Below are 18,197 nucleotides of genomic sequence, written 5' to 3'. Positions count from 1 at the left end.
CAAAATGGCAAAGATCAGAAAACTTTTGAAACCCCTCAGTGACCCCAGGGTCCACAATAAGAAGTCTACAAAGTCACAAATTCCTTTTAGGAATAGTGAAAATTATCTTCAACAATTGTTTTCTGGTCCTTATTGTAGGATTACAGTTTCTTCCATGTGTTTTATGGATTTCAGCCGATTCCCTCTGGACACTCAGAACTGCTCTCTAGAACTGGAAAGTTGTAAGTTTGACTCAATCATGGTACCATATATATTCATTATATGTGCGTCCTTACCCACATTTAATTTTTGTCATAGTAATTCCCCCTTGCTAGATGACTTTCTACACTTACTTTGGAAGATATGTGACCTGAGCCTTTCAGTCTACACATACAGAACACTGGCCTTTCTGGGGACTCTTGGGAATAACCCCCCCAGAACACTGAATATTTTTGGAAAAAAAGAAAGGTAAAGATGCTTCCGCCTACTTCTTAGGCATGGAGAATAGTACGTTGAAAGATGGAGTCATTTGTCCTTCAGCATAATTCATTTTTAAAGGTTATCTGCAAGTGTCTGTGAATAACAACAGAATACAAAGGCTTCTAGATCTTGTTCTCCTGGTGATTAGTAAAAACCATACAAACTGCAGTCTCTATGGTACAAGCACCGAATGTTATGCCTGATAATGGTAGCCAGACATTAGAGCCGATTTAGGCCTGAACCTACTGTCAGGTTGCCCGAAGTGGCTCATGAACATGGGTGCCAACCTCAGGGCAAACTGTGAAGAAGCAGAGCACAAACTCCAAATTGGTGTTCTGTAATTAGATTTCACCAACCGAATATCAAGCGTGAACTCCTTAAGCACTGTAACAACCTTGGGCACTCTGGTCTATCTTGCCAGCCAGGCAAGCCTGCCTTTGTGATAGATGATCCCCTACACTAAAAATCACAACAGTATTCAGGTTATTCCCCATTCCAAAGGACCAGTCACTTACCCCAGGTTAGTTGTACCTTAGATCTCTCACCAAAGACAACTCTTGTAGTCACTCCTGTAATAACCTAACTAAAGGGTGTATTAACTAGGAACAAGAAATCAGAGTTATTTACAAGGTTAAAGAAGGCAAACACACACACACACAAATGAGTTAGTCTTAGGCTTCCAAAAGCTAATAGTAGCTGCTATATATACAAGCTCTGTATGTCCTTAGGGCTAACCCAAAGTAAACCTCTTGGGAATCTCTTGCTTATGCTTAGAAGTATTGCTCCCTCCGAATTCTAAGCAGCATAGTGGTGATAATTTCTTCTTAACAGGGATTTTTATTCCCTTCCCCCAGCATTCAAGCTGTGATGGGACGAGGACTTGTGGACGTACCCTCTTCCTGGGTGTCAGAGAAGCAATTAACAAAGTCTTTTTTTGTCCCCTGATGTTCCACAATGGTGTGTCTGGTGTCTACAGGCCTTCTTTTGTTGGGGAGGAGATGACACCTCTTGTGGTAAACTAGTATTTGTAATGCTTCTCTCCTGACTATGGGGGTTTACAGGCTTAAGTCTGGTCTACATTACAGACCTATATCAGTGTAACTATGTTGCTCAGGGGTGTGAAAAATCCACATTCCTGAGTGACAGTTATACCAACCTAACCCCCTGTGTAGACCGCTCTATGTCTATGTTGCTGATAGAGCTTCTCCCATCAACATAGCTACCGCCTCTTGAGGAGGTGGGTTAACTACGCTGATGGGAGAGCTCTCTTCATTAAAGCCCTACAGCGGCACATCGTTTTAAGCATAGACTTGCCCTTAGCAACATTTTTGTAGTTACAGAGCAAACACTAAATATTACCCTGTAACATGGGATACAGATATTATAAGTAAGAGTAATACATGTAGCATCCTACCAGCATTTCATAAAGTCTAAACACATTCTTTTAACTCTAATATCTGTTTTAACAATACAAACTGGTTCCTGGCTATGAATTCGTCAGTGTTCAGCAAGGACCAGGGGTCTTGGCAGGAGCTGGCATCTGATCTGCCAGCATTGCATCTACTCATGCTGAAATCAAAGGCAAACCTCCCATGGATTTCAGTGGGTGTTGGAGCAGTCCCTTAGAGTTCAATCCAGCAGCTGCGAAACATGTTGAATTACCTTAACTTCAATGGGAGTTCTGTACATGGAGTGGTTATGGGATCAATCCCTTAGGCAGCAATTAGCAGAGGTTTCCCCCATCCCAAGTGTGAGCTCACTGTGTGCATCTTGTACATTTCCATAGCCAAGATTCAAATCCAAACCAGTGTTGGGAGAATTGCTGCAAAGGGTTTACTACAGATAAGCCTCAAAAGTTCAAATAATTACCAAAATGTATCTGAACTCCTTTGGTTATCACAAGAAAGCCACTCTCGTGAGACTGTTGATTGCTCCTGGTTCCAGCTAGGTTGGAAATACCCTGGGCCAAATCCTGAAGTCCTTGCTCAGTCAAAAATCTTGTTGACTTTGAAGGGAATTTTACCTGAGTAAGGACCAAGTTAAAATTGAGTAATGACTTTAGAATGTGGTCTCTTGTGACATTGTGAAACTTCTGCTTTATGGACTAGGCTGAAAAAAGAGAGAGCAAAGACTCACAAAAATGAGAGAATGTAGGAATCAACTGATTGAATTTTTTCAAGCCTTAAAAAAATTGTTTGTTTTGCCACTGTCAAATAGTTTATATTTTACAGGGGCAATTTTTTTCTCACCTGGCCTTGTTTGCCCACCCCTAACCAAGGACTATAGAAGCCGTAGAGCTGGGCGGAGAAAGGGAATTCCATTTTGCAGAGAACTTCAATATTGAAAAATATGATTTCATTCTGATTTGGATTGAAAAGCAAAAATTTCAAAATTCTCGGTGAAAGGGAATGGAGTCCCAGGTCTGGGGCAGTTTGCTGGCTGGGCTGCCCCAGAGTTGCAGATCCTGGAAGCTCTAGGGTCCCAGTGCTGCTGAACTGGAAGGAAAGGCAGGATTCCATCGCGACTCTGGCTGGATTCCATAAGAACTTTGTCAAAATTGAATAATCCCTGTGAAACCTTTAGATGTCGATGAACTGGAAATTCCGACACAAGAATGTTTCGCTGAAATTTTTCCAACCAGCTTGAGTTAAGGTGCTGTCCCCAATGAAACAAGTGGAAGCCTCAGCCTAGCAGAGTTGGTAATTTAGCTTTTATTTTTTCTTAGATGCTTATAATGAAGATGATCTGATGCTGTACTGGAAACATGGGAATGAGTCGCTGACCACGGATGAGCAGATCTCCCTTTCCCAGTTTTTCATTGAAGAGTTCAGTGCTTCTAGTGGACTAGCTTTCTACAGCAGTACTGGTATAGTATGCTTGTTGGCATTAGAAGATAAACACCTAGCTCAACCATACAGCATATGCTTTACATTTTATTTTACTATTAATAGATAATGATGAGCATTATCATTTCCACTAAGAAAACCTGGAATTATAAACTGACTGATCTATTTGCTCACAATGGATCTGTCTTCACTCTGGCTCCCAGTTTTTTTGAATTACATTACATATGTAATATGCGGTCTGTATAACACTGAGGTGCCATATAGTATCTAAAATACTGGTCTCTAAAGAAGACCCTGTAGAAAGGGGGCATGTAGAGCAGTAGCAGTGTTGCCAGCTCTTGCTCTTTTTTTAAGGCCAGGTGATCACAGGAGGATCTCAGCTCCCCCCCCCCCTTTTTTTTTTCTTTTTTTTCTAAAGTAAGTTTCTAGCCCTCTTGGTTGCACAGAAAAAGCTTGAAAATATGAACCCAGAAGGCTCAAAACCTAGAAGGCAAATAAAAAGAACCCCAAATCTATTCTTTTTCCAAAATCTTATGGCTCTATGGGCCTGACTCATGAATTTTGAATGCTAGCTGTGAAATGTTGCGAAAACAATCCAGTAATCATGTGATGCCTCCACAGCACAGCTGACCTCAAGGAACGGGTATGCAGAGCACTAACAACTATTCTAACTCAGCATTAATTGCTCACTACATTTTTCATGTTTATACAAAAAGTTTCAGAGGAAAATCCCTCCTCTTCATCATAAAAATATTTATGGAGATCCCAGTGCAATCTTGTTTCAATATAAATATCTGCCCCAAAATATGAGTCTTAATTTCCTCTTGTGGTTCTGGCACTATTCATAACCTGAAAAGAGTTCAGGACCTTTTGAGAGTATTATGGTCATGAATTCATCCACAGCTGTTTTTTATCTTCTGTATATTGTGCATGTGATCCTAAATACTGAAACACTTCTGTACCTAAATACAGTCACAGGATTTTTTAAAACTGGTAAAATAATATGCATGCTGCGTGTGCTGTAGTATCTGTTGTGAATCAATTCATTTCAGTGAGTATGTTGCGCCTCAATTTCAAAGCTTATTAATGGAGTAGAGGTGATTTCGTGTAGTATCGTGATGTGTATAAAGCTTAATAAAAGGCTTTAAGACATGCAGGAAAGCTGCAAATAGATTTATTTATAGGAGTGCTTCTTTTTAACCTTTAGATGAAATTCATTTAAAACTGCAATGTTTGCACTTTAATATCTGCTATTAAATTCAGCAATATTTGTTACTAGTATTGAGGTTGTGATGCCATCTAGCTAAACTTGGAAAAATTCACAGTTTGCACAGACACTTCATCCTTAGCTCTGGCTCTTGTGAAAAAGTGACATAAAACAGTATAAGCTAAAGGCAGAATTCCAGACTTAAAGAGCATCTTTAACCTGAAAAGTGTCCATGTGAATGTCAGTGGGGAGCTCCCTGTTTGTTGCACTCACTGATATCCACGTCATTGTGCTCATTTTACTAGGAGAAAAATTGAGGGTTTCTTCCATTACTGCTGGCACCCCACAGTTAGGCTGGGCTCTGAAAGTCAAGCTGGGTCATTTTCACCTCATTCACCTTCATCATTTAATAAAAGTTCTGCAGGACAAATGAGGCCCTCTGGCACGTGTGCAACTTCATTGCCTTTAGATCAGGCCATCAGTGATACCTGCGCAAACCCCTGGTCTGCAGTGAGTTTGCAAAGGTGTAAGTGATTGGAACTTAATAAACACACGTGTTTATGAAGTGCTGGCTCTGCAGGGTAAAATAATTAAAAGCAGGAAAGATGTATTTTTGTCACTGAAATCAATGAGATATGACTGAATACACACAAGGAGCAAATCTGTTGAGTAAAATAGGGCCTTTTTCTTGTAGTCACTTGTCAGAATATAACTGCACTTTAGCTTTGTTTTGCCTGGAATTTATTATAGGATGCTGTATTTTTTTCTTTTCCTTTCCTTTCTCATGGAAGATGGTTATTAAATGCAGAACAGCGCCTCTTAAGCTAATAACATTACTGAGCAAGTGCAGGGGGACACCAATGGTGGTGTGACTCTGATAGGAGCCCTCCTGGCAGGAGGGGCCAAACGACTGATGAACAGAGACAGAAGCTGGTCCTATAGGGTACATATACACTGCAGCAGGGTGCGAGCCTCTCAGCCTGGGTAGACAGATTTGCATTAGCAGGGCTCAAGCTAGTGTGCTAAAAATAGCTATGTGGAAGTTGCAGCTCGGGCTGCCACTCAGACTCTCAAGCCTAGCGGGTCAGGTGGGATTGAGAATTCAAACTGCAGCATCCACACTGCTATTTTTAGTGCACTAGCTTCTGCCCTGCTATTGTGAGTCTGTCTCCCCGCGCTGGGAGTCTGGATCCCAGCTCCAGTGTAGACATACCCCTGGACATCTCCTGCTGACAGAGATCTGGGTTGTCCTTTCCTGTAGATCCCCATTATCCACCGGTTTGGAAGTTCTCATCCCTTCCTCACTTCACCATCCTCTACATTCTCCCCATTTCAGGAACATTTTGCAAGGAATTCCATGAAATAACGCTCTCAGAATTCTCCAGCCTGTCTTTCCCCTCCCCAGGGGTTCCGCAAAGGAGGATCCAGTCTGGACCATAGTTCTGAAGAAATTTTTTTTTTTTTTTAAATAAAAATCCTATCCCAGGCTAAAACCATATAGGTTATGTTTAATTTTAGATTGGATTGTTATTATCAGGTGATAAATTCCTAAAAAAGCTCTTTAAACTGGCACGAGTGTTCTACTACAATCTCATTCATGCCTATATTCTCACTGCAAAGGCAGGTTCTGGCTTTCCAGCCATTTCTGTCTTCTTTTAACCTCACTCTGTACTCTAAATTCACTGTTGTAGCTGTGTTGGTCCCAGGATACTAGAGAGACAAAGTGGGTGAAATAACATCTTTTATTGGCCCAATTTGTGTTGGTGAAAGAGACAAGCTCTTGAGTTTACACAGAGCTCTTCTTCGGGTCTAGGAAAGATACTTAGGGTACATCTACACTACAGCGGGGAGTCGATTTAAGATACGCAAATTCAGCTACATGAATAGCGTAGCTGAATTCGACGTATCGCAGCCGACTTACCCCGTTGTGAGGACGGCGGCAAAATCGACTTCTGCGGCTTTCTGTCGGCGGCGCTTACTACCACCTCTGCTGGTGGAGTAAGAGCGCCGATTCGGGGATCGATTGTCGCGTCCCAACGGGACGCGATAAATCGATCCCCAAGAGGTCGATTTCTACCTGCCGATTCAGGCGGGTAGTATAGACCTAGCCTTGGAGTATCACAGCTAAATACAAGGTGGGACAGATTGTTTAGCATAAGGAGTTAATGTGTTGTAAGAGACTATTCCAGGTGAAGTGGGAAGTTAACACCTCTGCAGTCTTAGAACAAAGGAGAACCTGCTTCAATATGAAAAAAACAAAACAAAAAAAACCCCCACACCACTAGTTGTCACCTATCACCCCGCATTGGAACCTATATGGGGTATCTTTAAACAATTACTCATGGGGATCCCATCCTGAAAAAAATCTTTCCTGAACCCCCACTTCTGGCCTTCAAACAACCTCCCTAAGTTCATCATCAGAACCAAGCTCCCCACAGACCAGGACCCACCAACTCAAAGCAGCACTGTGCACCGGACCCTCCAATAACAAAAGATGCAAAACCTGCAGACATATTGCCTCTGCTAAGATGACCAGTACCCGCCCACAACACACCATTCAAGATCCATCGTGCTACCCATGCCTATCACATGTGGTGTACCTCATCCAGTGCACTAAATGCCTCCATAACAGCTATGTGGGTGAAATGAGACAATTGGTATGCTCCTGAATGAGCTCTCACAGAAAAATGATGAAAAACAACAAGGAGTCGGTGGCACCTTAAAGACTAACGGATTTATTTGGGCATAAGCTTTCGTGGGTAAAAACCTCACTTCTTCAGATAGAAGACAAAAACGCCATGTCACTTGTGGGCAAACGCTTTTCACAAAACAATCACTCCATATCTGACCCATCAGTCCTTATCCTCAAAGGAAATCTGCACAACACCTTTAAAAGATGAGCCTGGGAGCTAACATTCAGAACTTTGTTGGACACTAAAAATCACAGACTTAATAAAGACAACAGAGGGTCCTGTGACACCTTTAAGACTAACAGAAGTATTGGAGCATAAGCTTTTGTGGGTGAATGATGAAGTGGACATTCACCCACGAAAGCCTATGCTCCAATACTTCTGTTAGTCTTAAAGGTGCCACAGGACCCTCTGTTGCTTTTTACAGATTCAGACTAACATGGCTACCCCTCTGTTAATAAAGGCACTGGATTTATGGCTCATTGCAACAATCTATAACCTACTAACCCTCCTTTCTCTATGACTAAACAGAAGATGGTGCAATAAAAGATATTACCTCACCCACCATGTGTCTCTAAACTCGGACCATCCAGTGCTGCAGAATGTCACCCTGGTAATTCAGTGGTTGGCACTCTCTTCTCTCTGAAATCAGTTCTAAACTAGCATCCATTCCTGGTGCTAGAAAAGGAATCATACTGTTGTAACATAAAACAACTTTGAGCATTTGCAGCAATAAAAGACCTCATGCCACTTTTCATGGGAGCAGGGATGTCGGTCTCACTGTCCTAGCCAAATTCCATTTTGGAAACATATATTCTGCCTGCCTGTATTCTCCCAGAGGTTTCAGTTTAAATTTTTTTCATTTTCTGTCCTCAACTGTAAAGTAGTATTTTTCTGCACCTTTAAACAGCTGTACTATTTCACTCCAGACATAGCTCCATTTTAGTGGTGGGTAGATAACAGTTTGTAAAGCACTTTGAGATGAAAGTCATGATATAAAATGAAGGCATTATTATTTATTTACTTATTTATTTATTTATTATTCCTTAGAATACTAATATAATGTAAGGGCAAGCAAAGTGAAAAGCAAAGGTTGGTCAGAAGAGTGCTTATATTTATGAAAACATTGATCTCTTTTTTTCTCTGCTCTCTTTCTTTCAACAGGTTGGTACAACCGCCTTTTTATAAACTTTGCCCTAAGAAGGCATATTTTCTTTTTTGTGCTACAATCCTATTTCCCAGCTATGCTGATGGTGATGCTGTCCTGGGTTTCATTTTGGATTGACAGAAGAGCTGTTCCTGCCAGGGTATCACTGGGTAAACCTTTTTGCAATCTAGTCTTGGAGAGGGATAGGAGGGAGAGGGAAGAGGGCTTTAGGTAGTTTAACTGGGTTCTGATTGCAGTGTATATGTGGCCATGTATCAGATGGGTGCCTGAGTGACAGCATCATTGTCATCCTCACATATCCATTCCTTTATACATCCTCTGCCTTTGGAAAGGGGGAATTTTGCACTCCACAAATCAGTTTTATTGTACTACAAAACGTGTGAGGGGGCACTAGAGGGAGAGGCATTGTCTGTGGTTCCCCTCATGGAATTTCATTTAAATGCAGCTGTCATGAAGAATCAATTTGCTCCTCTGTGGACGAAGCAGGCAGTCTGGCCCCCCAAGTCCTGCAAATTTTGGGGGGAGGGGAGAATATTCAGGAGGCATGGGGCTATCCATGTGGAGGCCTTGTGCTTCTGCACTAGCTCAGGGGCCCATTGACCTTTCCCCCCACCTTCTGGCTCCCAATGCGGCTGTCCTGCCAGGACTTATCCCTCTGACAGATGCCCATGGAAAGCCATTCGCCTCCCCACCCCACAAGGCGATGTTCTGTAATGCAGAAGGAGTGCTGAGGAAAAGGTAATATGGACTTGGAGTGGAGGAGAGGAAAATATGCATGCCAGCCTGGCCCGAACCCACCTCTAACACTTGTATGGATCCTCAAATCCATGCAGGATTCTCAATGGGTTCCTGGGCAGCCGCCAGTGCCCCAGAGGCCACTGACATCATACTCCCCCTATAGGAGATGGAGATCTGTGCATAAACAGGAGTCCCTGTGTGTGGACTCTAGGAAAGGGATGATTTCCCTCCACACACAAAGCGAGCAGTTTCTCAGCGATGTAAGTGCCATAGAATAGTGCTGTGAGGCAGTTTCATATTTTGATTCTATTATTTAGAGTTGGGTTATGTTGCATTTCTAAATGTTCTGTTGTGTTAAAATGCATGGGGTAAAATTTTAAAAAGTGCCTAAGTTATTTATGAAGTCTCATTGTCAAAAGTTGACATAGGTATTGAGGGCTTGATTTTCAAAGGTATTTAGGCATCTAAAGATTCAGATAGGTACCTAACCTGTTTTGGTGGTTTTGAAAATCCCACTAGGTGCTTAACTCCCTCCTTGAAATCAATGGGAATTAGGTGTCTAACCTGCTTTAGACCAGATTTTCAAAGGTATTTAGGTGCCTAACAATGCAGGTAGTTACATTGGAGCCTTGGTGCCTAAGTCACTTTTGAAAATAGGACCTAGGCTCTTGTGTCACTTAAGTGCTTTTGAAAATTTTGCGTTTGGTGCCTTAACACTTTGCTCAGTAAAGGCCTGACCTATGCACCCTTCTGGATTCAACACTCACAGGATTGGGTGTATAAGAAACTAACTAGTCACTTTTTATAACATGATAATTTTCTCCAGCGATTGATCACTTGAGATCATTTCAAACCTCTGTCTTTGATGGGAGATTAACACTAATGGCCTGGGAATTAATACAGTTTTTCCCCCAAGATTAACATCTCTTTGAGAATCTGGTGGAGACATATCGCTCTATCAAATGTACCTGTAATGCTTCCAAGTCCCATGCTATAGATTTAAGAATTAATGGTGGCGTTCCCATTATTTATTCTTACTATCAGAGCATCTTTGATCTCAGAAACTGATTGTTTTGTCATACTTCTCAGACAAGGGAAAACTTTGAGAACTCTAGTGTAAAATAACAACATCAACTGGAGTTAGAGCTGCTAAAGAAAATGTTTTTTTGTCGTCATGTTGATCCTGGAAAAAGGAGACCTGTAAAGAATGTGATTCCTTTTTATTGGAACAATCAAAATTTATAATATATAAGAAGATAAGATATAAATTATTTGTTGTTCTAAGAAAAGTTATTAGAAGATATCCTGTCTACTGCTATAAATGAAACTCCTGTTTCTCTTTATGTATGGGAAAACTATCATGCATTATTTTGAATAAAGTAAAAATTCTTGAAAGTCTCAAAAGGTGATCTAAAAATGTTGATAAGACTGTGCTCTACTGAAGTTGGCAAGATACCAGTTTTCTTTCTTTAAATTATATGAGAATTTATGTATTGGAAAGAGGATATCAGTCTGTGAAGGTCAGTTGGTCTGTTCTGATATGGCAATTCCTATGTAGTCAGTCCCCATCCCTTTTAAGTCATTTCCATTGTGGCCATTGCACTACCCAAAATAAAGAGAGGCAGCACTCGGTATTTAACAGCTGGAGAATCACTGCACCACATAGGGTTGCAGAGATGTAGCTTAGATCACAAGGTCCTGTTGTGTTATTTTTTCCTTTGAGTCAATGTGGGACAATGATGTGCCAGCACGACACTTCACACTGTACTGATGTTACATGACATAATGTCATTGTACAACACAATGAATCTCTTGGTTCTCTTCTCAGTTGCTAGAATTGAGTGGAGGGAACCCCTCCTCCCACCTGCTTGTCAAGGAGCTGCCATAGTAATCTAAAAAATACCTTCCTAATTTCTAAAGTGAATTCTTGGGAAAATTGTTTGGGCTTGATTGTGGTTTTTAAGGCACTGGCTGTGCTTAGGGAGTGAATGAGAAAGAGAATAGGAAAGCATATTGCTCCAGTAGTAGCTCCCAGAGGCATAATGCCTGAGGTAGACACAACAGGCCTGATATTCCCCTCACTTATGCTGGTTTTACACTGATGTAGTTCCACTGATTTCAGTTGATTTAGTCTTGATGTTCGCTGGTGTCAATGAGAAATGAATTAGGCCCAGCACACACAGCGGTGGCATCTTCTGCAACTTTTAACAGGATGCATTGGACACATTGTCCCTGGCACCAACCTAGGTGTGCTGACCACAGCCCTGTCTTCACTCCAGTTCTTACTCATTTTCTAGTGCTGCTGTTGGTACTTCGTTCTCTTGGACCTCACATGGAATCACAAGTAGCATCCTCTCTGTTCACACTTGTGCAGAGCTGGACAAGGCACATTGTAGCCCTTTCTGTGACCATCAAATTTCCCAAAGAATGAACACAGAGGTGACCTAATGAATCTGGTGGTGTATTTGGTAGGTCCTGTAAAATGGCCCTTCATGGTACACCCCACATTTCATAGCCTGTACAAAGAGTTGAAAAGGGGGATCGACTGGTTGCACCCACAAAGCTTTCTGATTAAGCAGTTGGTGGCCAGTTAAATAAAAACAATTGGATCTTTTGTGTTAATCACTTCTTTCTTCGGCAGGTATAACTACTGTGCTGACCATGTCAACCATAATCACAGGAGTAAGTGCCTCAATGCCTCAGGTGTCTTACATAAAAGCTGTGGATGTATACTTATGGATCAGTTTTCTTTTTGTCTTCCTGTCCGTCATTGAATATGCAGCTGTGAATTATCTCACCACAGCAGAAGAGAGAAAACAACTCAAAAAAAGAGGGAAGGTACAAACGTGTGTGTTTTGTTGTCGTCAGACAGCCTCACAGAAGCCACAAAGTAATCCGAATACAGCAACATGCCATTGCATTTTGTGACGTGTGTGCTGTGACTGTTTGTCTCTGCTCAGTGACTAATTGATTATCCATTCTTTCCTCCTCTTGACTGATGGGAGGGAAGGTACGTTCCCTCTCCTGGATCCTGGATAGGTCTACTCTCCCCTGTTCTTCTGGGGGGAGAAGATAAGGGGACTCCATACCTATATTTCTATCCTGGGGAGGTGGGAGTGAGAGTCTGTCCATACTTTCTCTGCCCCTTCTGGTCATTGAGAGGGAAGGTCTCCATCAACTCTTTCTCCCCATTCCTGGTAATTGAGGGCCCCTATCTTTCTTCATTCTGGGATCCTGAGTGGGATGGGATCTTCCCACATCCTGATGGCCAACGGGGTCTTCCTACTCCTGCTTCCTGAAGAGGAAAGGCCTTTTCTCCTTTCCCCCTACCTCCAATTACTTTTAGTGATTTTTGATTGGAGAGAGAGGTGACATGGCATGGTTCTGTTTCCTGGTGTGATGTGTGACTGTGTTGGTTCTTAGAATCAGATTTCTAATGTGAATAATCACATTGACAAGTTAAAAAAAATTGCTTTCCATTAATCTTTCTAATATTCACTTAAAATGCCTTTTCCCACAAACATTCCCACCTGGAAACTCATTCGGTAGATAATCCGAGGGAGGAGAACACATAAAAGGGACTCGTATAGCTCTAGTGAATTCACTGTTTTATTCAAGAGACTATTCATAGAAAATGTTATGACGTGTTCTCCGAGCTGTAGCTAACATGGCCCTGCTGATAGTAGGCAAATCCCACAAGTAGGTATTCACTTGCTCATGTTATGAGGTAGCCACATTTTTTTCCATCCAGCACAGCCATTAGCAGACAGAGCCTCCATGTGGATGATTATTCAGTGGATAGAGCTTCATTATTTAGCACTCCAATGGCTGCTGCTTACTCACACAATAATTCTCTGTTGCCAGGTTTCAGGAATGTATAACATTGATGCAGTACAAGCAATGGCCTTTGATGGCTGCTATCATGACAATGAGGCTGACATTGATATGACCACCTTTGTGGTCCACTCTGAAGAGAGCTCAGCCCGGGGACGGGCAGCCAGCATCGCCAACCTGGATGCAACCCGAATAAAAAGGAAGAGATCCTTGAAAGGAAATGTGGGCAGGATTATTTTGCAGAACAATCACGTCATTGACACGTATTCCAGGATTATATTTCCCACTGTGTATATTGTATTCAACTTTTTTTACTGGGGTTTGTATGTATGAAAGGAAAACACTATAATCTATGCACTATTTTGCATGTAAGGATAGCAGAATCTATGTTTTTAAAAAAAACAGCAATAGAAGAAATGTTTAAAAGTTTCTGAAATTGATTCAGACACCGGTCAAGAGGATGTTGGTTTGGTGACAGAAAAATTATGAATTAAAAACCCAAATAACTCTGGCTTCTTCATGCTTTTACATCAGTTTTACTTCTGAATGTTAAGAAGATTTTTAATTAACCCACTCAGTGCTTCACTGTGGTAGCCTTACCCAGGCTACTTCCACTGTTACATAGGAATTTGCATATCAAGGGACCTTGCACCACACTGCTAAATAGTTGTCAACTCCAGTAAAAGGGACTTAAATGTATTATCCAGTCTAGCATGTTGTAACCATTCCTCCCTATTCAGCTTCTTTGTTCATTCCCCATTTGTCACCCAGGTAAGTATGATGCAGTCAACATGAGATTCTTCTCCAAATGTCTCCTCTCTCTCTTCGCTTCCTGCACGCCTGTTGTGCTGGCCAGTTAGCTATATACCTCAGTAGCCTTTGTTCTTGGATGGCAACTTGGCGGAAGGGGATGATGGATGAGCAGTGAATAGGGGACCAGCCACAGGCAGGAAGTGAGCTGGATGGAGTTACACCATTAAGGCCTCATATAACCTAAGGCTCTGTCTGACTTCCATGCAGCCACTCATGTTTTGGAGTGACCTTAGATCATCATTCCTTGAAATGTTGACAGTATTTTAGTAGCCTAGGGGCAGTCCCTTAGCTGGATGAATGGGCTGGTACAAAGGGCAGACCTGTCAACTATACTTCATTACAAGGTATGTCACTCATTTTGGACCCCTTCTAATTCAGCCTCACACAAACCTGCTGTTATTTTCCTGCTTCCATAAATTATTCAGATCGGAACTTTTGAGGCTGGGATTTTAGAAAACTTTATAAAAGGAAAAGGAAAAACAAATTCCCAATTGTTACAAGATTCTGGCTCTTCTATTTTTTATTGTACACATCAGTTTGGGTTTTTATGTCATCTCTTGGTCTTGGAGGTTGAAAGTTATGGTGAGGAGAATCTGTGAATGGCTGCTTGGTCCCATGATTCTGATCTTAGATCAAGGTACTGAAGATCACTGAGAGTGAGAACTACAACAGAGAGGAAATTAAAGGAAAAAGTTATGCAGAGCAGAGCCACATTCTCTCATCCTGTCAATCCCCAGAAAGAATCTGGCATTGATTTCCCTTTGGTTCAGGCAATGGGGCGTCAAACCTAGGGCACCAAGGCAAAAAGAAGCTTAGCAACTGCAAAAAAGAATCAAGTAATTGTGGAATTACTTGTGTGACTTGTCCAAGTTAGTAGCGCTCCCCCTAGGACATTTTTGTCTCTCATTAATAAAATGAATTCAACGTGGAGATGTGTGTTAGTAGAAAATGTCAAAAGTGAAATGCCTGCCACTGCTGGGTTAAAATAAAGGAAATGGAAATAAAGTTGAAAGCATGAATCACTTTCTGGCAGGTATGATTTCACTGCTGTGATACTATTTGTTCACAGAATGATGATGTCTGCTACTCTGCAAAAAGCATTTGTCAAGATCCCAAATATGGATTTGGAAAAGTTGGTGAATCACTGCACACAGGGTGACTGAAATCCATGGAGTGAGTGGGGATTTTTGGCCACCACTTTACTGCCAAACAAATTATCGGTGCTAATATTGTTTGATACAGGTCCAGGGAATCCTGTCACAGAAAGCAGAACTGTGCATTTGGAATGACAGTGTTGGGAAAGTGAAGCCAAAGGACACACAGATCCTACAACAAAGCCTTGGTATTGGTACACGAGGTCTCAGGCTGAGCTGATTCGTGTTACATAAGAAAAGTTAATACAGCATCCTTATTGTGCTGCCATCACTACCCACAGATTACTCACTGTACCCTGCACATATGCTCCAGTCTGTCTGAGAAGGTCCCATCCAATTGTTCCAGTTGTGCGCTCTCAAATTTTTAACCCTATCAACTACTGTAAAAACATCACTTACTGTTGTTCTGCTGTATTGGAACAAATATTTTCCCAGTAGCTGAAGGACAATCCACAGCTGCCAGTATAAATACCACCACTGGAACTTCTTGGTTGTAATTAGGTAACTCCTATTCTAAAATTCTTACTGAATAGCTGATAGCAAAAGTTTCATAATACTGAATGCACAACTCCTAAAACAGCCCGGCAAATGGGAGAGCAGGTGGAGATGTTTACAAAGGAAGAGGAAAAAAGTCATCTCTGTCTTTCCTTTCATAGCACAATTTCTTTAGTTTTCTGATGCACTAGGCTAGTTTAATTTGTTCTGAAAGCTGCCCATTCCAATTAGAAAGCAATTGTTTTGCATGGTGGAAGAAACAGGTATTTACATTGATACAGAAAGCAAATACAAAAGTAGCAATTGGTAAAGTGCTTTCAACAGGAAAAGCAGAATGTAAATGCCAAGTTAAAATGCCAAAACAGAGACATGCCATTTGCTCAGACAGCCAGTCTACACAAGTTGCATACATTGGCTGTGAAGCTTATAATTTTTTGACAATGCAGTGGGAGATAATGCTGAACATGATGCAGTAAATTTTCAAAGGTCCGCAGAAAGACTTTGTTCACAAACCCATTACGGGTATGATTAATAAATAATGACAATTAGCACTTACATACCATATTTCATCTTCACAGAGCTCTCCAAATATCAAGTTGCTAATCGTCACAGAACCCTTTTGAAGTAAGTATCTTCCAGATCGGGAAAGTGACACACATTTCTTAGTACAGTCAGTTTCTTTAGTGTTGACACACTATTTGCGGGAAATCTTATGGTCATTTGCAAACATTCAGGTAAACTAGGTTTTATCCACATGTGCATTCAATTAAAGTTAAAATGTCACAAATACTTGTGCAAATATGTAACTGTATGGGGGCTTGTACACCACCACTTATGTCGCTCAGCTTGAGTGATGTAAGTTACACTGACCTAAGCGCTGGTGTGGACAGTGCTATGTCAGCAGGAGAGCTCTCTCGTCGGCATAGAGTGTCTTCACCAGACATGCTACAGTGGCTCAGCACTTGTGTAGACTAGCTTGAGTGTTCACTCCAGAAGCATTCACACAGTGATTCTGAAAACTCTTTGTGGGTTTGGAAATTAACCAATCAAGGAGCAGAAATAACATCATGTGATGACGTAGGTCACAGTGATGAATCACACTAGGATCTGGGCCCCATATTTTAGCATCTATTGCTACATCAATCAGTATGAAGAAATCAGACATCCTTTAATTGTTGATGTAAGCTTCAATATCACAAACCCCAAAGTCTGGAGAGTGACTCTGATCTTTAAAGACTTATAATAAGAGACAGTGGTACATTTATATATGCATATAATTTGCATGGAGAAGTATGCAGTAGCTCATCTCAAGTGGTCTGCTTTTCAAAGAGCTCAAAATAAATACCATTGCAGGTACCCAGGTATCTTTGGAGTGATAACATGGAATTTATAAATTTAAATAAATTTTGCTACTTATCCTAACTGCTGGGTGAGGTCATGGGTAATATTAATATGTGAACCCAATAGCAAGACAAATTAAAGAATTTTTGATTTTTTTTTTAATTTACAGCCAAATGAGAGGGGGAAAGAGGCTTAACAGAGAGATTTAAGTTTCACTCTTTAATCCTTATGAACAAAATTTCTTATCTGTTTAGATTTGTCCGTTGAAAAGCTTTTTCCCTACCTAACCAGTCTGGATGTGCTCTGCACTAATCAACAGCCCATGATCATTTGTAGTTTTCAAAAGTGGGTTTATTTTTTTAAATTGGTCATCTGGAGACAAACTGGCACAATAGCACCAAATGGCACAAAATACAAATTTGTCCTTTCACCCCAATTACTATTATTATTTAATGTATTAAAGTTTATTATTTTATTTTGTCAGCATCCAGGAGTTTGCTAATAGAATTCTTTCAAAAGGGCCAAAATTAGTTGTAGTTTATGGAGTTATAAGTTTTTGTAATATGTACACCTAGAGATTCGAAAAATGACTCAGACTACTTGTAAAGCAAAAGGCTCTATTATTCCCCATTACCAATTCCCCAAACCACCTAGTTAACATCTCTTAGTCATCTGTTATTTTTTTCTTGTATATATCTATCTTATGAAGTTCTTTAGTTCATTTTTTTGCTGATTATACTATTTTGTATGTGGTAGGTATTTTATTACTATGAGCTATAAATGGACAGCGACAGAATTTTAGCAAGACCCAGTTAATATTTTCTGGTATTCCACTTAATGTAAATAAAACTATATTACTAGCTATGTTACTAAATGTAAATAATTATTTCTAGGATGATTAATATATTTAAAATGATTCTGAATGTTTATCCAAGACAGTAGATTATTATTAGAATGGTTCAAATCTCAGCTTTGGAAATATAGAGGAATGTGGCCAAATTTTAAAATTTATATTGATTCTGTACAGGAAACCCCGCAAAATGAATCAAAATTGAGTTTTCTATCTTGTTTAATGTATTAGACCAATTAACAACTAGTTCCAGTGTGGTTTATTATCTATTGTGAATTTTTATAATGTAGTTTCCAGATTGGTTTGGGCAAAGGAGGAGGAACCATTTCACTGAGATTTTTGTGTCTAAAATGGTGGCTGTAAGAATCTTCTCGGGGGTTGGAATAAATCATAGTGAGATGGATTAGGCCTTGTATAGATTGGGAAAACAAACCGTGGTTGAAATTGTGTTATTTTCCCATGAGGCTAGATCACAACCAGTGAATATGTGCAAAAAGGCGTTAACCTGGGTCTATAGCAGGGGCAAAGATGTAATTGTCATTTTATTACCTAACATAGTTAGGTCTTGTTTGATATCATGTTAACTCTTTTATCAATCTAGG

At 40.7% G+C, this 18,197-nt stretch overlaps 1 protein-coding gene across 2 annotated transcripts in view; it reads left to right on the top strand.

Moving 5' to 3' along the window:
- Positions 1–13,440, top strand: part of GABRR3 (gamma-aminobutyric acid type A receptor subunit rho3) — a 36,233-nt gene extending 22,793 nt beyond the window's left edge. For both annotated transcript variants that reach the window (XM_034758709.1, XM_034758717.1), the window contains 5 exons: positions 139–221; positions 3,185–3,325; positions 8,367–8,519; positions 11,750–11,946; positions 12,973–13,440. In XM_034758709.1, the coding sequence (XP_034614600.1) occupies positions 139–221; positions 3,185–3,325; positions 8,367–8,519; positions 11,750–11,946; positions 12,973–13,275 (877 nt within the window). In that variant the 3' untranslated portion in view covers positions 13,276–13,440. The remainder of the gene's footprint in view (positions 1–138; positions 222–3,184; positions 3,326–8,366; positions 8,520–11,749; positions 11,947–12,972) is intronic.
- Positions 13,441–18,197: the final 4,757 nt, after the last annotated feature.

Source organism: Trachemys scripta, chromosome 1, assembly GCF_013100865.1.
Source record: "Trachemys scripta elegans isolate TJP31775 chromosome 1, CAS_Tse_1.0, whole genome shotgun sequence".
Taxonomy (NCBI): Eukaryota; Metazoa; Chordata; order Testudines; family Emydidae; genus Trachemys; species Trachemys scripta.
Note: the sequence above shows the minus strand (reverse complement) of the source record. Positions and strands in the feature narration are given on the sequence as shown.